This window comes from Loxodonta africana, chromosome 5 (assembly GCF_030014295.1).
Source record: "Loxodonta africana isolate mLoxAfr1 chromosome 5, mLoxAfr1.hap2, whole genome shotgun sequence".
NCBI lineage: Eukaryota > Metazoa > Chordata > Mammalia > Proboscidea > Elephantidae > Loxodonta > Loxodonta africana.
This window is the reverse complement of record NC_087346.1, coordinates 43,189,841-43,208,124: the sequence shown is the minus strand read 5'-3', so window position 1 is coordinate 43,208,124 and position 18,284 is coordinate 43,189,841. Positions and strand designations below refer to the sequence as shown.

Genomic DNA, 18,284 nt, shown 5'->3' with positions numbered 1-18,284 from the left:
CCTGGGTGGACATGAATTTTTGGAGGACACTGTTCAACCGAGTATATTCTGCTTACATACCATCGGCCAAAATTTAGTCACATGAGACCTGTGTCTACCAGAGAGGGTAGAAAAAGTAGTTTTCCATTGCTAACTCATTCTCCACTTAAAAAAAAAAATTGTTTTGTAAAGAAGGGAAACAAAAATGCCTAAGTATCCAGCAGTTTCTACTGGCCTTTTATGATCTGGTCCTGGCCTTTCTCTCAGTCTCAATTGTTGTTATGAGCACTTTACACAGAAGCCCCAATAACACACTAGCACACTCATTCTTTTGTCACCCCCCCCACCCCATTTTTGCTCATTTCTGAAAGGCTTTTGTCTCCCACCCTCATTGTCTCTGCCTCTTACCTCTAGGGCGTTCCTCAGATCACAGTTCATACATGAGGCCTTTCTGGGACCTGCGGTCAGTTATTACACACTCTCCCCCCTTTCTTTATCTCTCCCTCATAGCCCTTATCATGATTGGGCTGATATAGTTTCACAATTAATTTTTCATATCCTCTGTGACTCTCTCATCCTACCAAATTTGCCTGGTATAGTACTTTGTATATACCAAATGTTCAGTACATGTTGTTGAATTCAATTCCAGACATAATGCCAGGAAAATCATACGACAAAGTGCTGTTGTCGTTCAGCATTTTCCAAAGAGTTTTCTTTTTTGTAACAATAAGAAAAAAAAAAAAAGATTATAAAAACTCTATCACGTTTAATAGCTGTTGGCTAATCTAAATGTGGTTGGTTACTTTAGTTGATTTTCAGAGTGCAAATAGCAGTTTGTTTTAAAATACTGACTCCATAAACATGTAAGAAACATTAACAGTCTTGACCTCTTGGTATGTGTACATTTGATGTGCCCAAGATTAGGCACTCCACTGAGAACAAACAACAAAGAAAGAAGGGGGACAATAAAAACTTTTGTTCTGTAAAGCACCTAAAAGCACTATAAATGAATGATCATTAATTTGGTCAGGGGGTTCAAATGGCAGTACAGACGGGGAGCCTGAAGTTTAATTGTTTCATAATGTGCTTCTCCTAAGTAAGTTTTTTCATGTTTTTAAGTGGTATTTTCCCAGTTACTTTATTTTTATTTTTAAGAGATATTTTCAAAGTCTAAAAATTCTTGGGATGGGGTGTTAAATGATTTGACTTGGATTTAATTATTTTAGGTGTTCGCTTTTTCTTTTTAAATACAGCACTCTGGGTGTCTCAGCAATGCTTGATTCATTTAGGGTGTATTCCGATTTTACAGTAAGATTTATAGAACATCTTTTTTTTTTTTAACACTTAAAAATTTTATTTGTTTTTAGGGCCTGGAGTTATAAAGAGTTGTTTCTAGGCCCTGTTTTTAAAACTTCATATAAACCATCTATCAGATATATAATCGATTGAAGAGTAATATTGTAAGCCCCTCCTGAATAGTTAATTTCTTTTTGCAGACCTGCACCCTATTACTTCTCTTTGAATTAGATGACATGTCTAAAATCAGACTTCAAATGTTTTCCAAGTACATTTCTCTACCATTTACTCTCTGCTCCTCCTAAAACCTACTGGGCAGCAGTAAGGACCAGTAGGAGGGCAGGATCCAGTTTAGGGTGACAAGCAAACAAGCAAGAAAGGCCTAGGAAGTAAAATTGGCAGATCAGACTCGTGGAATACCAGGTGAGGCAAGGGCTACTGAGAGTCAGTGAGAACACATAGAAAACAAGAGTAGCATGCACAGGTTTCACTGGAGTGTTAACGTTTTGAAGGAAACAATGTTTGAGAATTGTCGGAGAGGAAATGGGGATCACATCCCTGACCGGAGAACAGCAAGAGCTAATGTGGGAATGAACAAGTGTCAAGGGCATCAAAACTCGATGTCATTGTTGACGTTGTTGGCACATGTCCAAACTCAGCCAGTCTCTTCATTGCTGCACTTCCCTCACCTCCAGTCATTGCATGGACCCAGGTGGCCACCACAGCAAGCAGACCAAGTTGTCTACTCCCCGGCTCCCTTCAATTTCCAGTCCTGTAAGGGGGTTCCTTTTGATGGGCTCTGACTTTTCCTGCCTCAAGCATCTGACAGCAAACTGCTTGCTTGAAAGTCAGAGAGTGAAACAGTCCCCTTTTTTTTTCCTTCTGAAGGTCTTGTCTCCAGTTCGGGAGGTTCTGCATAACCTTTTCAAATGCAAATCGTGGTGGGACTCAGGTTTTCAACCTAAACCCCCTCCCCATATAGGGCTACTGCATTCAGACAGCCTGTGTTTCCCTTGGGCAAATTCTAGTTCCCCTTTTAGCATATCCAGTCCAGTATTGGCTGAAGGCATGGAGTTACACACTCCCTGTAATCTTTAATACCCAATATTCCTTTCTACCATATAGATCTCCTTTAGAGTACTAGGTGAGAGAAACATTCAATATCCATATTATATTCAGATAAACACATAACCCTTTTAAAACATTCCAGTTGCATCTTTTAAAACGTTCTAGTTCCACGCCTTAACTGTCTTCCCATTCATATGTATACAGCCTTGGGCCTCTGAATGGAACCAGAACATCCTGGGTCCCTATCAATCATCCTGCTTATCTAGCTTGTTTTTTTGCCCCAGGCCACTCCAGATGGGGCTTTTCTCCCTTCAGCTGCAGCATACCCTCCCTTCAGCCATTACAGGCAAGGACAACCAAAGCAACCATCCAAGAATCAAAAGTTTCATTTCCCAAGCTCCTTCATTCTTCTCTTACAAAGTCTTATGCTTTCATGAGTCTGGAGCCATTGCAAAGAATCCCACTTCTGACTCCAACTGTAAAAAATGGGATGGGGGCAGTGTCTGATCTTTAACGTCACAAGAGGGAGAGAGAATCAAAATCAACAGCCTAAGGCTGATTCCTATGAGGTGGGGGTCAGACATGCCTCCTCTCTCTGCCATTTTTACCAATTCTGACACCAGCCATCCCTCCCACAGCACTGTCTACTTCTCTCCTGGGTTTGATAATTCATTGCAATGGCCACACAGAACTCACAGACAATACTCATGATTATAGGGTTTATTAGGGAAGTTAATAGTTACAGTTAAGGCTCAGGAACACTCAGGATACAGTTCCTCCATCGGGACAGCCTCTTTTCAGCTATGTTTGCAGACACACCTCTCTCTGGCCCTAGGCCTCTGCCCAAAGGTACTTAGCTTTCAACCTCTGTGAGCTGGGAAGCCCACCGTGCCATCTCCTGCTGCCAGGCCTCTCCTGCCGCCGCTTCTCAGTGTCTTCAGGGCTCCAGCTTGCTCTCCATCTCCTGGGTCCAGAAGATTCTCAGCACAGGGATCCCAGGTGCAAAGGATGTGCAGGCTCCTGATTGTTCATGCTTGGTGGTGGTGGTATTCTCTCTTTCTCATCTCTGGGATGGCTTACCTCAAGCCCAGCAAGATGGAAAAACTGATTAATCCCTTTGGTGGGCCCCGATTACCATATCTGGACAGTCTCACCCAATTACTTGGGTAGAAGTTACAAGATCATGGCTAGAGAGGCCACATGAAAGTGATCCATGGCACCACAATGTTGTTCTGTCTTCTCTGTGTAGTCATGTTTTAAAATCCAACTCAGCCCTTTTCTACAAGGCTTTCTGTACAAATCCATATGGATTTTCTCTTTTGACAATTCCTTCACATATATCATGTGTGTCATCTATTTTGCTCATAAATAAATGTTGACTTGAATTAAAAATGTGGTTGTTTTTTCTCTTCATCTAAATTATAAACTCTTTGAGACCAGTGACCGTGCTATATAACTCCTTTTCATCTCTCATAGTACATGACATAGTACTTTGCACACACTTGCAATGGAGCAAGATTTATCAATCTTGGCATCCTGAGATTTTAAATAAAAAAAAAAAATAGGCTGGATAATTTATTGTTGTGGGGGTGGCAGTGAGAGCATTTTAGGATGTTTAACAGCATCCCTGGCCTCTACCCACTAGATGCTGCCAGTAGCACCCCTTCCCAAGTTGCAATAACCAATATATCTGCAGATATTGTCAGATGTCCCCTGGGGAGCAAAAGCACACCCAGTTAGTTGTTAAAACAGGATAAACATACCTGTTTTAATAATCTGGTATAGAGTGTTTTATACCACTGGTATAAAGTAAAGGGAATGAATTCCAACTGCTATTTTTGCAGGATGGGAAGACCTGTGAAAAGACTGAGAGATGCTTTAAATAATTTTGAGGTCTTCAGAGAAGAAGAACTTAGTTGATGGAGAATAGTAATGTCAAACTGAGAGCTTTGTACTTTGTATTTGCTGTGATAGACTATAGAAAAGCCATTATAGATTGATGAGCAATTGTGTTGCACCTTGGAGTTAAGGATGATCAAGATGATAGAAGTATTCTTAAACTGACGTTCCAAAAAGTGTCAAGGTTTAGTTTTTATTTCATTTTGTCTTGCTTCATACTTAGTAATACCGTTTCCAATAAAATATTTATTTTATAATTTAACTTGAAATATATCTGGATTCATACATATCCAAAATCATTGGAATAAGAACTACTTTTTGAAGTGTATTTGAGAGAATGAAATTATGACAAGAAATTATAAAATTATAACTTTTGACTAACATCAGTTATGTTTATGCATAGTTTTATATATGTATAAAATATATATGTATATATATATGTATGTATGTATTTTTTATTTTTACTATTGAATGTTGTCCTCAATTTTAGCAAATTTTCCAGGCCCAAGTGATACACACATACACTTGCACGCCCATATACATACATACATAAACATGTAGTTTACACAGTGCTTACCACTACAGGAACAATGATTTTATATATTTTTGCTACTTTGTTGTAAGTTATTTCTTCTGTTTTTCTTTTTTTATCAAAATTTTTCTTTCTTTTTTTTTTTTTAGTACATGACAGAGATGCTATGTTGTTGATGTGATGCCAACATAGAAATAATGTGAGATGTCCTTTTTTCACAGCTGTGTGTCAACCACAGTGCAAACACGGTGAATGTGTTGGACCAAACAAGTGCAAGTGTTACCCTGGATATGCTGGAAAAACCTGCAATCAAGGTAGGAGAACAGTCTGACAGAAATACACACTCATAAACTACCTCTATTCCTGCCAAATCTAAAAAACTTTAAATTCTCATCCCAAACCATTCTCTATAGCTATTTTTTCTCAAATATGTGAGCTGTCATTTTGTTAATAGATAAAAATATAACAGTAAATATTCGTAAATTATTTTCAGCAGAGGATAATAAATAATGTAAATAAAAATGTCACTTTTTTTTGTACTTTAAATGAAGGTTTACAGAACAAACTAACTTCTTACTAAACAATTAGTACACATATTGTTTTGTGATATTGGTTAACAACCCCATGGCAAGTCAATACTCGCTCGCCCTTCTCGATCTTGGGTTCCCTTTTACCAGCTTTCCTGTCCCCTTGTGCTTTCTAGCCCTTGCCCCTGGGCTAATGTGCCCCTTTAGTCTCGTTTTGTTTTACGGACCTGTTTAAGCTTTGGGTGAAGGGTGAACCTCAGGACTGACTTCATTACTGAGCTAAAAGGGTGTCTGGGGGCCGTACTCTTGGGATTTCTCCAGTCTCTGTCAGGCCAGTAAGTCTGGTCTATTTTTTGTGAGTTAGAATTTTGTTCCACATTTTTCTCCAGCCTTGTCCAGGACCCTCTATTTATGATCCCTGTCAGAGCAGTGAGTGGTGGTAGCCAGACACCATCTAGTTGTACTGAACTCAGTCTGGTGGAGGCCATGGTAGTTGTGGTCCATTAGTCCTTTGGACTAATCTTTCCTTGTGTCTTTAGTTTCCCTATTCCCTTGTTCCCGAAGGGGTGAGACCAGTGGATCATCTTGGATGGCTGCTCACAGGCTTTAAAGACCCCAGACTACTCAGCAAAGTAGAGTGTAGAACATTTTCTTTAAAAAAATATGTTATGCCAGTTGAGCTAGATGTTCCCTGATAGCATAGTCCCCACAGCCCTCAGCCCAGTAATTCGGTCCCTCCGGGAGTTTGGATGTGTCTCTGGAGCTTCCATACCTTACCTTGTATGAGTTGTGCTGGTTTCCCCAGTATTATATACCGTCTTACCCTTCACCAAAGAAAATGTCAGCTTATTCTTATTCTTAATCTCTGAAACAGATTAAAATGTATTTTGAAGAGAAGTTCTGCACCAGGAGAGGTAACTTTGGGCACGCCTTGTTCTTCCATGAACCAGTTGGGTAGACTTGGGCAAATTGTTAACCTCTTTGAACCTCGGTTACTACTTAGGTAAAACCCCCTTAATAACAGAAGGCAGGCAGAGGTTTGACTTGAAATTTTGAGGTTCCTTCAAACCCTGAAAACTTTGGTTCTATTATTAAATCTCCCTTCAATAGCTGACCAGTTTGAAATGTTCCTTTGAGAAATAAAACGATTCATTCAGTAAATCATATTTAACTGGCATCGGTTTCTTATAAAAGCAAACATTTATTTAATACTCATTATGTCCCAGGTATTTTTCGTATATTAACTGCTTTCATCCTTACTTTAGGAGGTAGCATGTTATTTATTATAATTAAGTTACATTTAATAACATTATTATTCCATTTTTCATTTGAAGATACTAAAGCTTAGAGATTTGAAGTGCCCCTACCAAATTCACAGAATTAGTTGGTAAAAGAGGTAGGATGTCAACTTAGAGTATTGTTTTAAAAAATCCACATTTTTTCTACCATATTAATTGTAGAAGAAGAAAATATAATTGGAAATGTGATCGTCTGGCTCATGCTAACAAGTTCAACAAAGCTGTCCTCTTAACTGGAAACTCTGGTGGCGTAGTGGGTAAGAGTTCAGTTGCTAACCAAAAGGCCAGCAGTTTGAATCCACCAGGCACTCCTTGGAAACCCCATGGGGCAGTTCTACTTTGTCCTATAGGGTCACTATGAGTTGGAATCAACTCGGCGGCAGTGGGTTTGGTTTTGGTCTTCTTAACTAATTTCAGCCCCCAAATTTCTACCATTAGGACTTAAAAAGCCAGAAATAAAAGAAAGCTGAGCCCTCGTGGCACGGTGGTTGAGAGCTCAGCTGCTAACCAAAAGGTCGACAGTTTGAATCCACCGGCCACTCCTTGGAAACCCTATGGGGCAGTTCTCCTCTGTCCAATAGGGTCACTATGAGTCAGAATGTACTCCACGGCAGTGGGTTTGGTTTCTGGTTGGGGTCAAATTTAGCTAGAAAAATAGAAGAGAGTCAATTTTTACTTATTTTTAAGATTAATTTCTCCTGTCATTTGATATTTGAAACCCTGCTGTGGGGCCTAAATATCCCATGATACAGAAATGATATTGTTAAAATACTTGTCATAAAAAAAAAAAAAAAAAACTCATTGCCATCAAGTTGATTCCAACTCATAGCGACCCTATAGGACAGAATAGAATTGCCCCATAGAGTTTCCAAGGAGCACTTGGTGGATTTGAACTGCCAACCTTTTGGTTAGCAGCCATAGCACTTAACCACTACACCACCAGGGTTTCCCCTACATAAAAAAAAAAAAAGTTTGTTTTTTTTTTCCCCCTATTCCAGGATACTCCTTGAGGTATGCCATGTGATTTATAAACATAGTTTTCACCACAATCCAGAATACAATGTTTGAAAGTATGTATATTTTTTTCCTGAACTATCAGATGAAATCCATTCTAGTAAAATGTGAGGTGTTCCATGATAGGACGAGCTGTTATTTTAAAGTGGGTTCTTGTTTTATCTGCTACTTGATATATAACTAATTTTTCCAAAGATTCTTTTCTAAATTTTCTGTTTTAACATTGGTTTTTCTTTTACCAAATACACCTGGGCAATCTTTTTGAAAAGATGATATTCTTATGATCTCAATTTACTCTTTTAAAAATCTGTTTGATTTCCATTCCCCAGCCTGAGTTCACAGTGGCAACATGTTAGGTCTTGGCTATTGAGTTATCAATGTTCGTATTAGAGTCCCAGTATACTTCTTTTTGTAAAGTGGTGAAAACAAACCATCAGAGGTTTCATTAATTTATCAGCACCACAAAACTTGTTTGTCCTGTTGCCAGAAAATTATATAAAGAGGTCTGATAAAAAGAAACTGTTTTTGAGACTGTGGAAAAATTCATTTAAATTTATTTGCAAGAGGTACCTTAACTTGAATATGCTTCAAAGACAGTAAAGCTATTGTTGAAATGAGGATCTGTCACTAGTTATCTCTTATTTTCAGAAAACCAGCTTCCCGTAAGCCTTTGTCTGTAACATATAACTGTTTCTCTAAAGAAAAAATTAGAATATATTAAGTTAAAACATTGCTTTCCAAAACCATATTCCTTAGAGGGAAGAGGATTTCATCGGTAGCAAAACAGGTTTTTACACTTGCAAAACTAGTGCTAACACGGAAAATGTAATATCAAGGCCAATGTTGAAAATAAAACTCAAGCTTAGGACAAACATACCTGTTTTAGATCATCTCTTTTCCCTCCTGACAAAAAAGGCTCCTGATGGATAAATGTTTGTGCTCTCGAAGGGCAGGAGCCCCTTGTGGTATCTCTCTGATTTCTGGGTTCCTGAAGAAGCCTTGGAAACCCTGGTGGCATAGCAGTTAACCGCTAAACAGCTGCTAACCAAGATGTAAGGAGTTTCAATCACCAGGCGCTCCTTGGAAATTATGATGCAGTTCTACTCTGTCCTATAGGGTTGACTATGAGTCGAAATTGACTCGATGGCACTGGGTTTATTTTTATTTTTATTTTGAAGAAGCCCTGGTCGCTCAACGGTTAAGAGCTTGGCTGCTTACCAAAAGGTTGGCAATTCGAATCCACCAGCCGCTCCTTGGAAACACTATGGGGCAGTTCTACTCTGTCCTATAGGGTCACTCTGAGTGGGAATCGACTCAACAGCAACAGGTTTGGTTTTGGTTTTTTTTTGAAGAGCCTATTATTGAAGTGATTTGCACATAAGTGCATATTAAATATTGGTTAAACAGATGACATTTCATATAATAGTTCTTGGTCTTGACACCCATAGGAACGCGAGAGGGTTCCATGGAGTTGTCTGGTCCAGCACCTTAGACAGTTTCTTAATTCTCCACAAAAGCCCTGTCAGATTGAGAGAGACTGCTGTGAGTGACCTGTGTGTGAGAACTACTTAACTAACTAACCAGTTGCTCTCTAGTCAATTCTGACTCATGACAACCCCATGCATTTCGGAGTAGAACTGTGTTCCATAGGGTTTTCAATGCCTGTGATCTTTCAGAAGCAGATTTCCAGGTCTTTCTTTCAAGGCACCTCTGGGTGAATTTGAACTGCCAACCTTTCAGTTCATAGCCCAGCATGTAACTGTTTGTGCTACCCAGGGACTTGCTTAGTGCCCCCATAAAAGTCATTAGAGCAAGTCGTATCTGCTAAATAAATTAACTTTGACTTTTTTTTTTAACCCTTGCCCACAAATTTAATAAAGTGGAAAACGTGCCCCAGAAAAAAAATGCCCCAGAGATATGGGAAATTAAACTGGTTCATTTTTTCTCTAGGTGAGAAATGTCAAGAAGGGGTAAATTTGAAATAATTTCACAGAATTGGAAATTAGCTTTTGATTAAAAGTAGGTTTTGGTATAAGCCAGTATTTGCTGAGAACTTTGTTGTGAGTTAGGTGCTCTAAGAAATAACCCCCTGGAAACATGCTTGGTGGAGTTAACAGCTTGAGTAAATGACAGGCACTTAAGGAGAGCTTTTAGAGCTGTCTGGGGAGCAGCCAGAATAGCAGGGCAAGTTGCATTTTGGAACTGGCTTAATTTAACAGCCTTGTCACAAGCTTTGTGTGAGTCTGCTGTTGGTGATCGCTGTTGGTGCTGTTGCTCTTCCCTCGGAGTCTTTTTCTGGATTTTCTACACCTAGTTCAGCCGTGGAACTCTGAGGGCCCAGTGGTTAAGGGTTCAGCTCTTAACCAAAAGGTCTGTGGTTCAAACCCACCAGCCGCTCCTCGGGAGAAAGCCGTGGCAGTCTGCTTCCGTAAATATTTATAGCCTTGGAAACCCCATGAGGACAGTTGTACTCTGTCTTATAGGGATGCTATGAGTCAGAACGGACTCGACGGCAACGGGTTTGGGATTTTTGTTTGTTTATTTAGATCAGATATAAAACCACAGGCAGGAACTGACCATTACCATGCTTTATGAGGCACATGATACGTTTCACCGTACTCAAAATTCTCATAGAAACTCTGGCTAGATTTTCGTTGATCATTTATTTCCCTCCCCCCTTAATTTCTCCAGTAATTTTATTCATGGATATTTTTCCCTTCTGTAATTCTCTGTATCTATACAAATCCCCTTCCCCGCCAGCTAAAAAAAAGAATATTATTATATAGCTTTTCCACTGGGGAGTGATCTTGAGCATGTAAAATATCATATTATTGCATGTTTTTGGGAGTGAAAGAATCATTCTTTTGAATTCACAGCATGCTTTGTAAATTTGAGAAAAAGTAATTTACCAGTCTCGATTAATTACTGATGTTTTCACATGGTTTATGTTTCATATATTGAATTCCTTATCCCAGTAAAAGAATTGGTGTCCTGTAGCACAGAACTAGCAAATTTTGGTGGACTGAAAAAAAAAAAAAACAAAACTATTTTTTTAGTTTTTTTTTTTATTAAAGCTGAAAGTTGATGGCTTTCTAATCACAACAGTCTAAATACTCTAACCCTAATATTAAGGTTGTTGCCGACAGCCTGGGTTTTTGAACGATGTGTAGTTTCAACCCCAGAAACCAATGTTCATTTCATTTGGAAGTTTAATGGACCACTAATAATATAATAGCCTTGAAACAGGATGTGATTTCTTTATTGTCTCTCGACTTTGATTCTCACCCATCTTACAGGATTTTGGTAAGCTAATAATGGCAACGGGTAATATTTTTAGCACAAAACTTCTTACGTATGTTCTGATTAAGTGCCACCTAAATGTAGCATAATTTGACTGAAACTCTTGATGATCCATCATGCTATTTATTTATATAAGACCTCTAAGCAAATCATAAATTTGTCCATAATTTTGGAGTATTACAAACTATTGGACAATTGTATTATTGTGCAATATAATAATATAGGAAAAGTCATAAGTTAGTCCATTAAGGCCTCAAGGTCTCTAAACAGAACAGATTGATTGTAACCAATGTTTGTTTAATCTTTTTTTAACTGAGTCTTCTCCTTCTAATTGATGACTAAAATCCTACTTTTTAAAATCATCATGGCTTTTTTTTCCCTCAAGTCTTTTTAAAATTGGTATGCAGATAATGAATTGTGAACTTGTGTGTGTGTCTTCTTAGGTAGAAAGATGTCAGTGATAGATTTTAGGAAAATTAAAATAAAAATTAAAAAAATGAAAGAACAAAAGAACTGGCAAGTGTTTTTTTGTAAATCATCTAAATGCATTCTTTTTAAATTCCAACAACTTTCTGTAATTGTTTAATATATACTTATAAGGATTTTTAGGGCTATAAATGACATCAGTTCAAAGTTGACTCTTGTTACCTTCTTCCTGGTGTGAAGATGAACAATTCTACCCAACTCCTCTTGACCAAGGCAGTGAACAGCCTCTTTTCCAACCCTCGGATCATCAAGCCACAAGTTTACCTTCAAGGGGTGAGCGTGCATTGTCACAGGTGGTCTGCTCCTTCCACCTGCACGGCTTCCTGCAGTTATGTCCCTTCTTGCACACGTGTGAAGACAAGCCCTAGGAGCACCCAGTCTTCAGCAGCCTACGCATGTGAAATAAGCAGCAGGGATTGCCACCTGGTGCTGATTCTCTGTGCTCTTTAAAGCCTGGAAGCCTCCACTGTTCTTTCAATGCGTCAGCATCATTGCTCTTCCTCTTCTTTTCTAGGGTTCTCGTGTATTTTAAAAATCAGACATGCAAAATAACTTTGTTTTCATATGTAGCAGAAGTCAGGAATTCCAAAGCAATGGAGATTGGGATTTTGATGGCTTTTACCAAGCAGATTTTAGAAGTGTTCAAGTCTTCTTCTCCCACCACCATCTATTTGGGGTGTAGAGTTTACACTACCTAGAAACCAAGCCTACGTCTGCTTCTTTCATTTGGTGTACGTTTTGTAATACTAGAAAGCCCAATTTCTGATACCAGTACGGCCTTTAATTAGCTTCAGAATTGTGAGTAAGCCATTTAAGGCATTTGGGTTTTAGGAATCAAATCTATACCAGTAGGGAGAGAGTAATGCCTGCCTTACTTGAATGCAGGGTTGGTGTGAAGATCAGAACTCCAAAAATAATTTCTGCATGATGCTGGAAAGTTTTATAGAAAAGTAAGGTGGTAGTATTATTTTATAATTCTTCTGAGCGAGTGTATCTCTCACACACTCATAGATTTAGGAACTTAGAATGACTGAATTAAAATAGCTTAAATTATTAACTACTGCCTCTCTACTGATACAGAACTTGATGCATTTATGTATTTTCTACACAAGGGATGAGGACAATGAAATTAGTTTCCGAGTCATTGATAACTTAAGGAATAGAAATAATGACAGTGGGCATATTGACTGCTGTTTGTCTCTGCCTTCCACTTTAGTCAGATAAAATTTAAAAGCTTAGATTTCTGAATCATTGCGTAGTGTAAGCCTCAAAGGGAAAAAAAGTCCAAATGCGTTAAAATGAATGAAAGATTATTTTCCTTACAAATTCATTAGGTTTTTTTATTCAATTAATCTCTTCAAGATTTTTCCAGCTAATTTTCAGTAATCTGCATGTTAATAAAATTTCTGATTCTTTTTTTTCCTGAAATGTAATAAGAATGCTATGCAGCTTGCGTTTATGTTCTGGACTAGCTCTCTTCTCTACACCAACTCCTCCCTGGCCCCCCGCCAAGCTCCCAAATCCACCAAGCTGCTTAAATGGACTCCTCACTGTAATACCTGCTCTTTAAGCACTGTGTTACATAATTATAGCATTTGAGTGTAAATGGTTTAATTGGAGAGTGTTGTCTTTGGAGTAATAAGAGAGGAACATTAAATATCTTTTCATTATAGATTTTCTTTATAATTATTTGTTATTTCCTTATAATTAATTTTCCTTATAAGCTTCCAAAGAAAGAGTAAACTTTAAAAAAAAAAAAAAACCTCAAAATAAATTATTCTTTCCTAGGTTCTCTTATCAGCTTTTAGGATTTATCTGAGACAGTGTCATCAAGAGAGTTTTCATGTTCCTAATATTGTTCTGCTTATTAGTATGGGAGCATTTTACTATAATTTGGAAATATCATTTTTGAATTTCTGACTTAATATGATAACACAAGTGTTAATAGATCTGTACGCCAAGAGATTGTGATAAGGAATGTAGAGTTATTGGAAGCAGTACATATTAACGCCATTTCATAAGGCATTAGGTCAATAAGAAAATAAAATATAATAAGAATAGAATAGAAATTCTGAATAGTATTGAAGAAAAAGAGGCTTACCGTGACACCACATGCTTTTCATTTTTTAAAGCTCCCTGTTGTAGCAAAAGTCCGATATTTGGTAAGTATTGATAATAAGGGATGACTGTGCTTCCTATTTCATAATTTCTGCAGCAGTCTTTGTAACGGTCCTTGTGAAGTTTGTAGGGGACTCAAGCCTGTGACAGATGGGGAAATGATGGCAGCCTAGGGGAGATTGACACTAGCCAGCTGTCAAGGAGTATCATCCAGCCCATCAACAGTTGTGGGTGTACAGTTCCCCCAAATTGCTTTCAGTGCATTTTAATACTTAGGTGCCATTTTAATAATAAAGAGAAGAACATTTTGCCAACAAAATGTCTCTACATTTACCCATTGAAGGTTACATGTTTACTTCCCTTTCCAGATTATTTCAGAGTGATTCCCAGTTTTTTGAGGAATAATGACAGCTTATCTTTTTTTTTTTTTTTCTTTTTCAATATCATAACCCTTCACCCCAAAGTGCTTTTTTTCATGGGAAGGTAAGGAAAAATTTGGGTTGAAGCAAGTCTCTAAGACCACTAGCAGCCCCAGTATGGATCATGAAGATACTCTAAGCAATCCAAAAAAAAAAAAATATTATTATTTTTTTTCATCCTAAGGGGCCCTATATTCCAAGTCTGGAGCCAGATTGTGGAAGAGCTGCCTCAACTGGGCTTCTGCTCCAGTCCATGGATATGGTATCTGATGAGATTTCCATCAGCATTCATATCTTTTGTTTATGAGCTGCCTGGAGCTATAAGCTTCTGACCATTTTCTGTGTATCATTAGGAACCCACGAAGTTTTTGTGGTTCTTTAAAAATAATCATTAGGGTCCTTTATGGACACATATTTTATATCCATCACTTTCCCTCCCTTGAGATGTAGAACTCAGTCTTACTCTATAGCTTTGTTTTTGTTTAGTGCAGAAAAATATTTAAAACACAAAGTCTTTCTCTAACAATGTACACAGATTTAACTACTATTTGCTATTATACAATTCGGAGCTTTATCAAAACCAGGTGTGATGTATTAGAAATGATGATTAACTCCTCCTAAAAAGTGAGAAAGGATTTTTTGTCTCTAATTTTTAATAAGTATTGAAATACAAGGTAGAAGAATATGGGAAGGTGATAGAATTTCTCAGTCTTTCTTCCTTGATTAAAATTTTTTTACTTGAATTAATAAAGGAAGAAATCAAATTTTTGTTGATAGTGTAATCTACAAAGTACCTTCTATGAGGAAAATTTCTTCTGAAATGTTTTTTAATGTGATTTTGGTGTTGACTGAACAAGAGACAATAAAGTAGAGAATTGAGAAGCATCAGAGATAACACAGGTATCTTGGTTTATTCATTTCACCATCTAGGCTGCACCCAGCTAGGGATCTGCTTACAGTTATGGTATGGGTAGGAAAAAAAAAAATTCAAGGTAGAAAGTCAGTAGAATATGAAACAATTTTAGATGCAATAATTTTCTGGTGATTTGAAAATATAACCTGCTAGTTTAGTAAAGGAAACCCTGGTGGCATAGTGGTTAAGAGCTACAGCTGCTAACCAAAAGGTCGGCAGTTCAAATCCACCTAGGCGCTCCTTGGAAACCATATGGGGCAGTTCTACTTGGTCCTATAGGGTCGCTATGAGTCGGAATCGACTCGACAGCAATGGGTTTGGTTAGTTAAGTGAAATATATAGATTTTTAATAAATGAGATCAGATTTAGATTTGATTAGATTTGAAAACAACTTTGTAAATAGATTTTTTATAATCTGCATTTCTAGTTCAATGATACAGATAAATTAAACAATTATGGTAATCAGGTGGTTCCAGACAAAATAAATATGTGGTCACATTTCTTTTTAATGAAGTCTGTATTTTGAGCACTACTATTTCAGTGTTTATTTGTCATTAGGAGTTTTATATTCACTTGAGGCAGTGCTCCACATGGATTGAAAATTTTTCACAATGGGGAGTCCACTAATTCATTTAACATTGATATTTAAACCAGTAAACCTAAAATGCATAATCATAGACTATTATGTATTGGCCATTAGTATTTCCATATGTCCTCCTTAACTGCTGAATGAATGATAATACCTAGGAGGGGTTTTTTTTTTTTTTTTAAGTTCATTTGTAATTTGAATGCATTACTAAAGTAAGAAACTGAAGCTTGCTTCTTTTAATCTGAGATCTGTGCAGAGTCTACAGGATTGAACAAGAAAGACCACGATAATGGTGACTATATTTTAGGTAGCTTTTACTCTCTGAAAATAAAGCTTTCCTTTGGGAAGGTCAAAACACTCTAATGCTTTAAAATCTGTGTACTTTCTGTAAAGTAAAATAGGCTCATGTGATATCGCCTTTAAACAGAGAAAGGAAGAAATTGAAAGAGTAAGATCACATTGCCAAGAGTGAATCTAGAAGTAATCTAGATATTTTGAGGATGTTGTCAGAGAAATGATTTAAGGATCCCTGGTGGCACAATAGTTAAGTGCTTTGGTACTAACTGAAAGGTTGGAGGTTCAAACTCACCCAGTGGCTCCTTGAAGAAAAACCTGGAGTTCTGTGCCTGTAAAGATTACCTGTTGCCATCCAGTTGATTTCAACTCATAGTGACTTTATAGGACAAAGTAGACCCACCCCTTAGGGTTTCTAAGGCTGTGATTCTTACTGAAGCAGACTGACACATCTTTCTCCAGTGGAGGGCTGGTGGGTTGGAATCGCCGACCTTTCAGTTAGCAACCAAGTGCTTAGCCACAGTACCACCAGGCCTAGAAAATCCTATGGGGTCAGTTCTATTCTGTCACATAGAGCTGCTATGAGTCAAAAATTGACCTGATGGCACATAACAACAGCAACACCCACGAGGAGATTAGTATTCTGCTCTTTCTAGGGATGACAAGGTAGGCACTGGCCGGTGGGGAGGATCCTCCTAGCCATCCTGTCTGGACAGAGATCATGTGCACCACAAAATTTAAGGCCCAGAAATTCAGAAGACCTTCTCATTGTTATAAGGCTTTAGATCACAAAGGATAGAAAACTCTTGGTCACCTCTAGTATAACCAATATTCAAATTAAGATTGCTTGAACAGGATCTATCTCTTATATAACTCACATTTTGCTGTAGCTTAACCCACTTTTCTCATTTATTCTTCAATACAGAGAAGCATTTTGAATGTTTTACAATAGTGCTGAGGTTTTGTGATTTTTCCGCTTCAACCCCCATTGTTTTCAGATCTAAACGAGTGTGGCCTGAAGCCGCGGCCCTGTAAGCACAGGTGTATGAACACTTACGGCAGCTACAAGTGCTACTGTCTCAACGGATATATGCTCATGCCGGATGGGTCTTGCTCAAGTATGTCAAGAATCTCAACTGTTTTACAAGTGCTTTGGGCTTGATTTCATGCCGTGCTCTGTAACCTGCCTTTGTGAAAGTGGCCTTCCAGGCCTCCTAAACAGGAAGTGTACATGTGTTTATATGCATGCCTGAAGAAATGAAAATCAAAATAAGAGATGTCCATTTTAGATGCATAGCATTCGTTTACCTTGGGTACCAATGTTAAATCGATTTGGAAATGGTGTCTAGAACAAGAATTACAAGACTAAGTGTATTTCTTAATGTCTCTCTCAACATAATTTTCCCTGTCTTTTACGTGGACTTTGAGTAATTATTCCAGATAGAAAAAGAGCCTTAGCGACTCTTTGGGGAATATTGTGCTACTCATAAGGATGCACACTCTATTTGCTGTAGAAAATCCATCAGACGTGTTGAATGCTTGTAAATCATTCATAAATACTGCTTCCATTTTTACCTTTCTTTATAATGGTCTAAAGATTAAATTATTTCTCTTTTCTGAAAAAAATACCTACTTTACATGAAAAAATAAACACCTATATTACAAGAAAAGTAGATTTTATGTGTATCTTTGATGTCTCCTACTATCATTTGAGCGTGTTTATAAGATGAACAGTGCCCTAAAGTTCTCTGCAGGCTGAACATTGAATTGAGGTTGTGGTTATATGATATCTCATCATCGGCGACTTGATTTTTATTGTCACTAAATTATCAGTTAACAATTGCATTTTAAAACAGCAAAAGTTTGGCTACTCTTATTAAGCACTGCATGAACTAAGTGTGGCAGTGATGCTAGAATCTTCTAACATTGTGCAACTCTATGGAAAATCTCCCCCTGTCCTCTGGAGAAATTTAATGGGAAGTTGAGACATTATTTGGATGTTTTAGTTAGGAGCAGCATTCAGCTTGAATAAACTGGAAAAATACCTCAATTCTCAACTTTCCTTGACCACTGGAAAAATTTCCAGATAATCTGTGCTGGATAAGGTTTTAAATTTTTCTTTTAATTCTTCACCAATATTAAAGGTGTCCCCCAGAGAATAGCAAAGCTGGTATACTTCTTTTTAATCATCCCTGGCAGCGTTCTTCTGTCTTCCTCCTCTATTTTTTGACTCTCTTTAGAATGTTGTATATGTGAGGCCTGTTTGTCTTCATTGTTGATTCAGTGTCACTGATTTCTGGAAAATTGAAGAACATAGTTATTTCAGTTGCAGAGTCTGTTCCCTACCCCTCTGAGTCAGCCAGACACTCTGTTTCCAGGTGCCCTGACATGCTCCATGGCCAACTGTCAGTACGGCTGCGATGTTGTCAAAGGACAGATTCGGTGCCAGTGCCCGTCTCCTGGCCTACAACTGGCTCCTGATGGAAGGACTTGTGTTGGTGAGTTGTAAAATCAACATTTCCATCAGCAGCCACTCTTAGATAAAGGAAGAA

The 18,284-nt window shown here is 37.9% G+C and overlaps 1 protein-coding gene across 4 annotated transcripts in view; it reads left to right on the top strand.

Annotated features, from left to right (window-relative positions):
- NPNT (nephronectin) overlaps nt 1-18,284 on the top strand; it is a 79,529-nt gene that overhangs the window by 32,350 nt on the left and 28,895 nt on the right. For 2 of the 4 annotated variants that reach the window (XM_003410379.3, XM_064285481.1), the window contains 4 exons: nt 4,996-5,088; nt 11,580-11,672; nt 16,731-16,850; nt 18,111-18,230. In XM_003410379.3, coding sequence (XP_003410427.1) covers nt 4,996-5,088; nt 11,580-11,672; nt 16,731-16,850; nt 18,111-18,230 — 426 coding nt within the window. The remainder of the gene's footprint in view (nt 1-4,995; nt 5,089-11,579; nt 11,673-16,730; nt 16,851-18,110; nt 18,231-18,284) is intronic. The other 2 variants (XM_064285479.1, XM_064285480.1) reach the window with 1 other exon arrangement.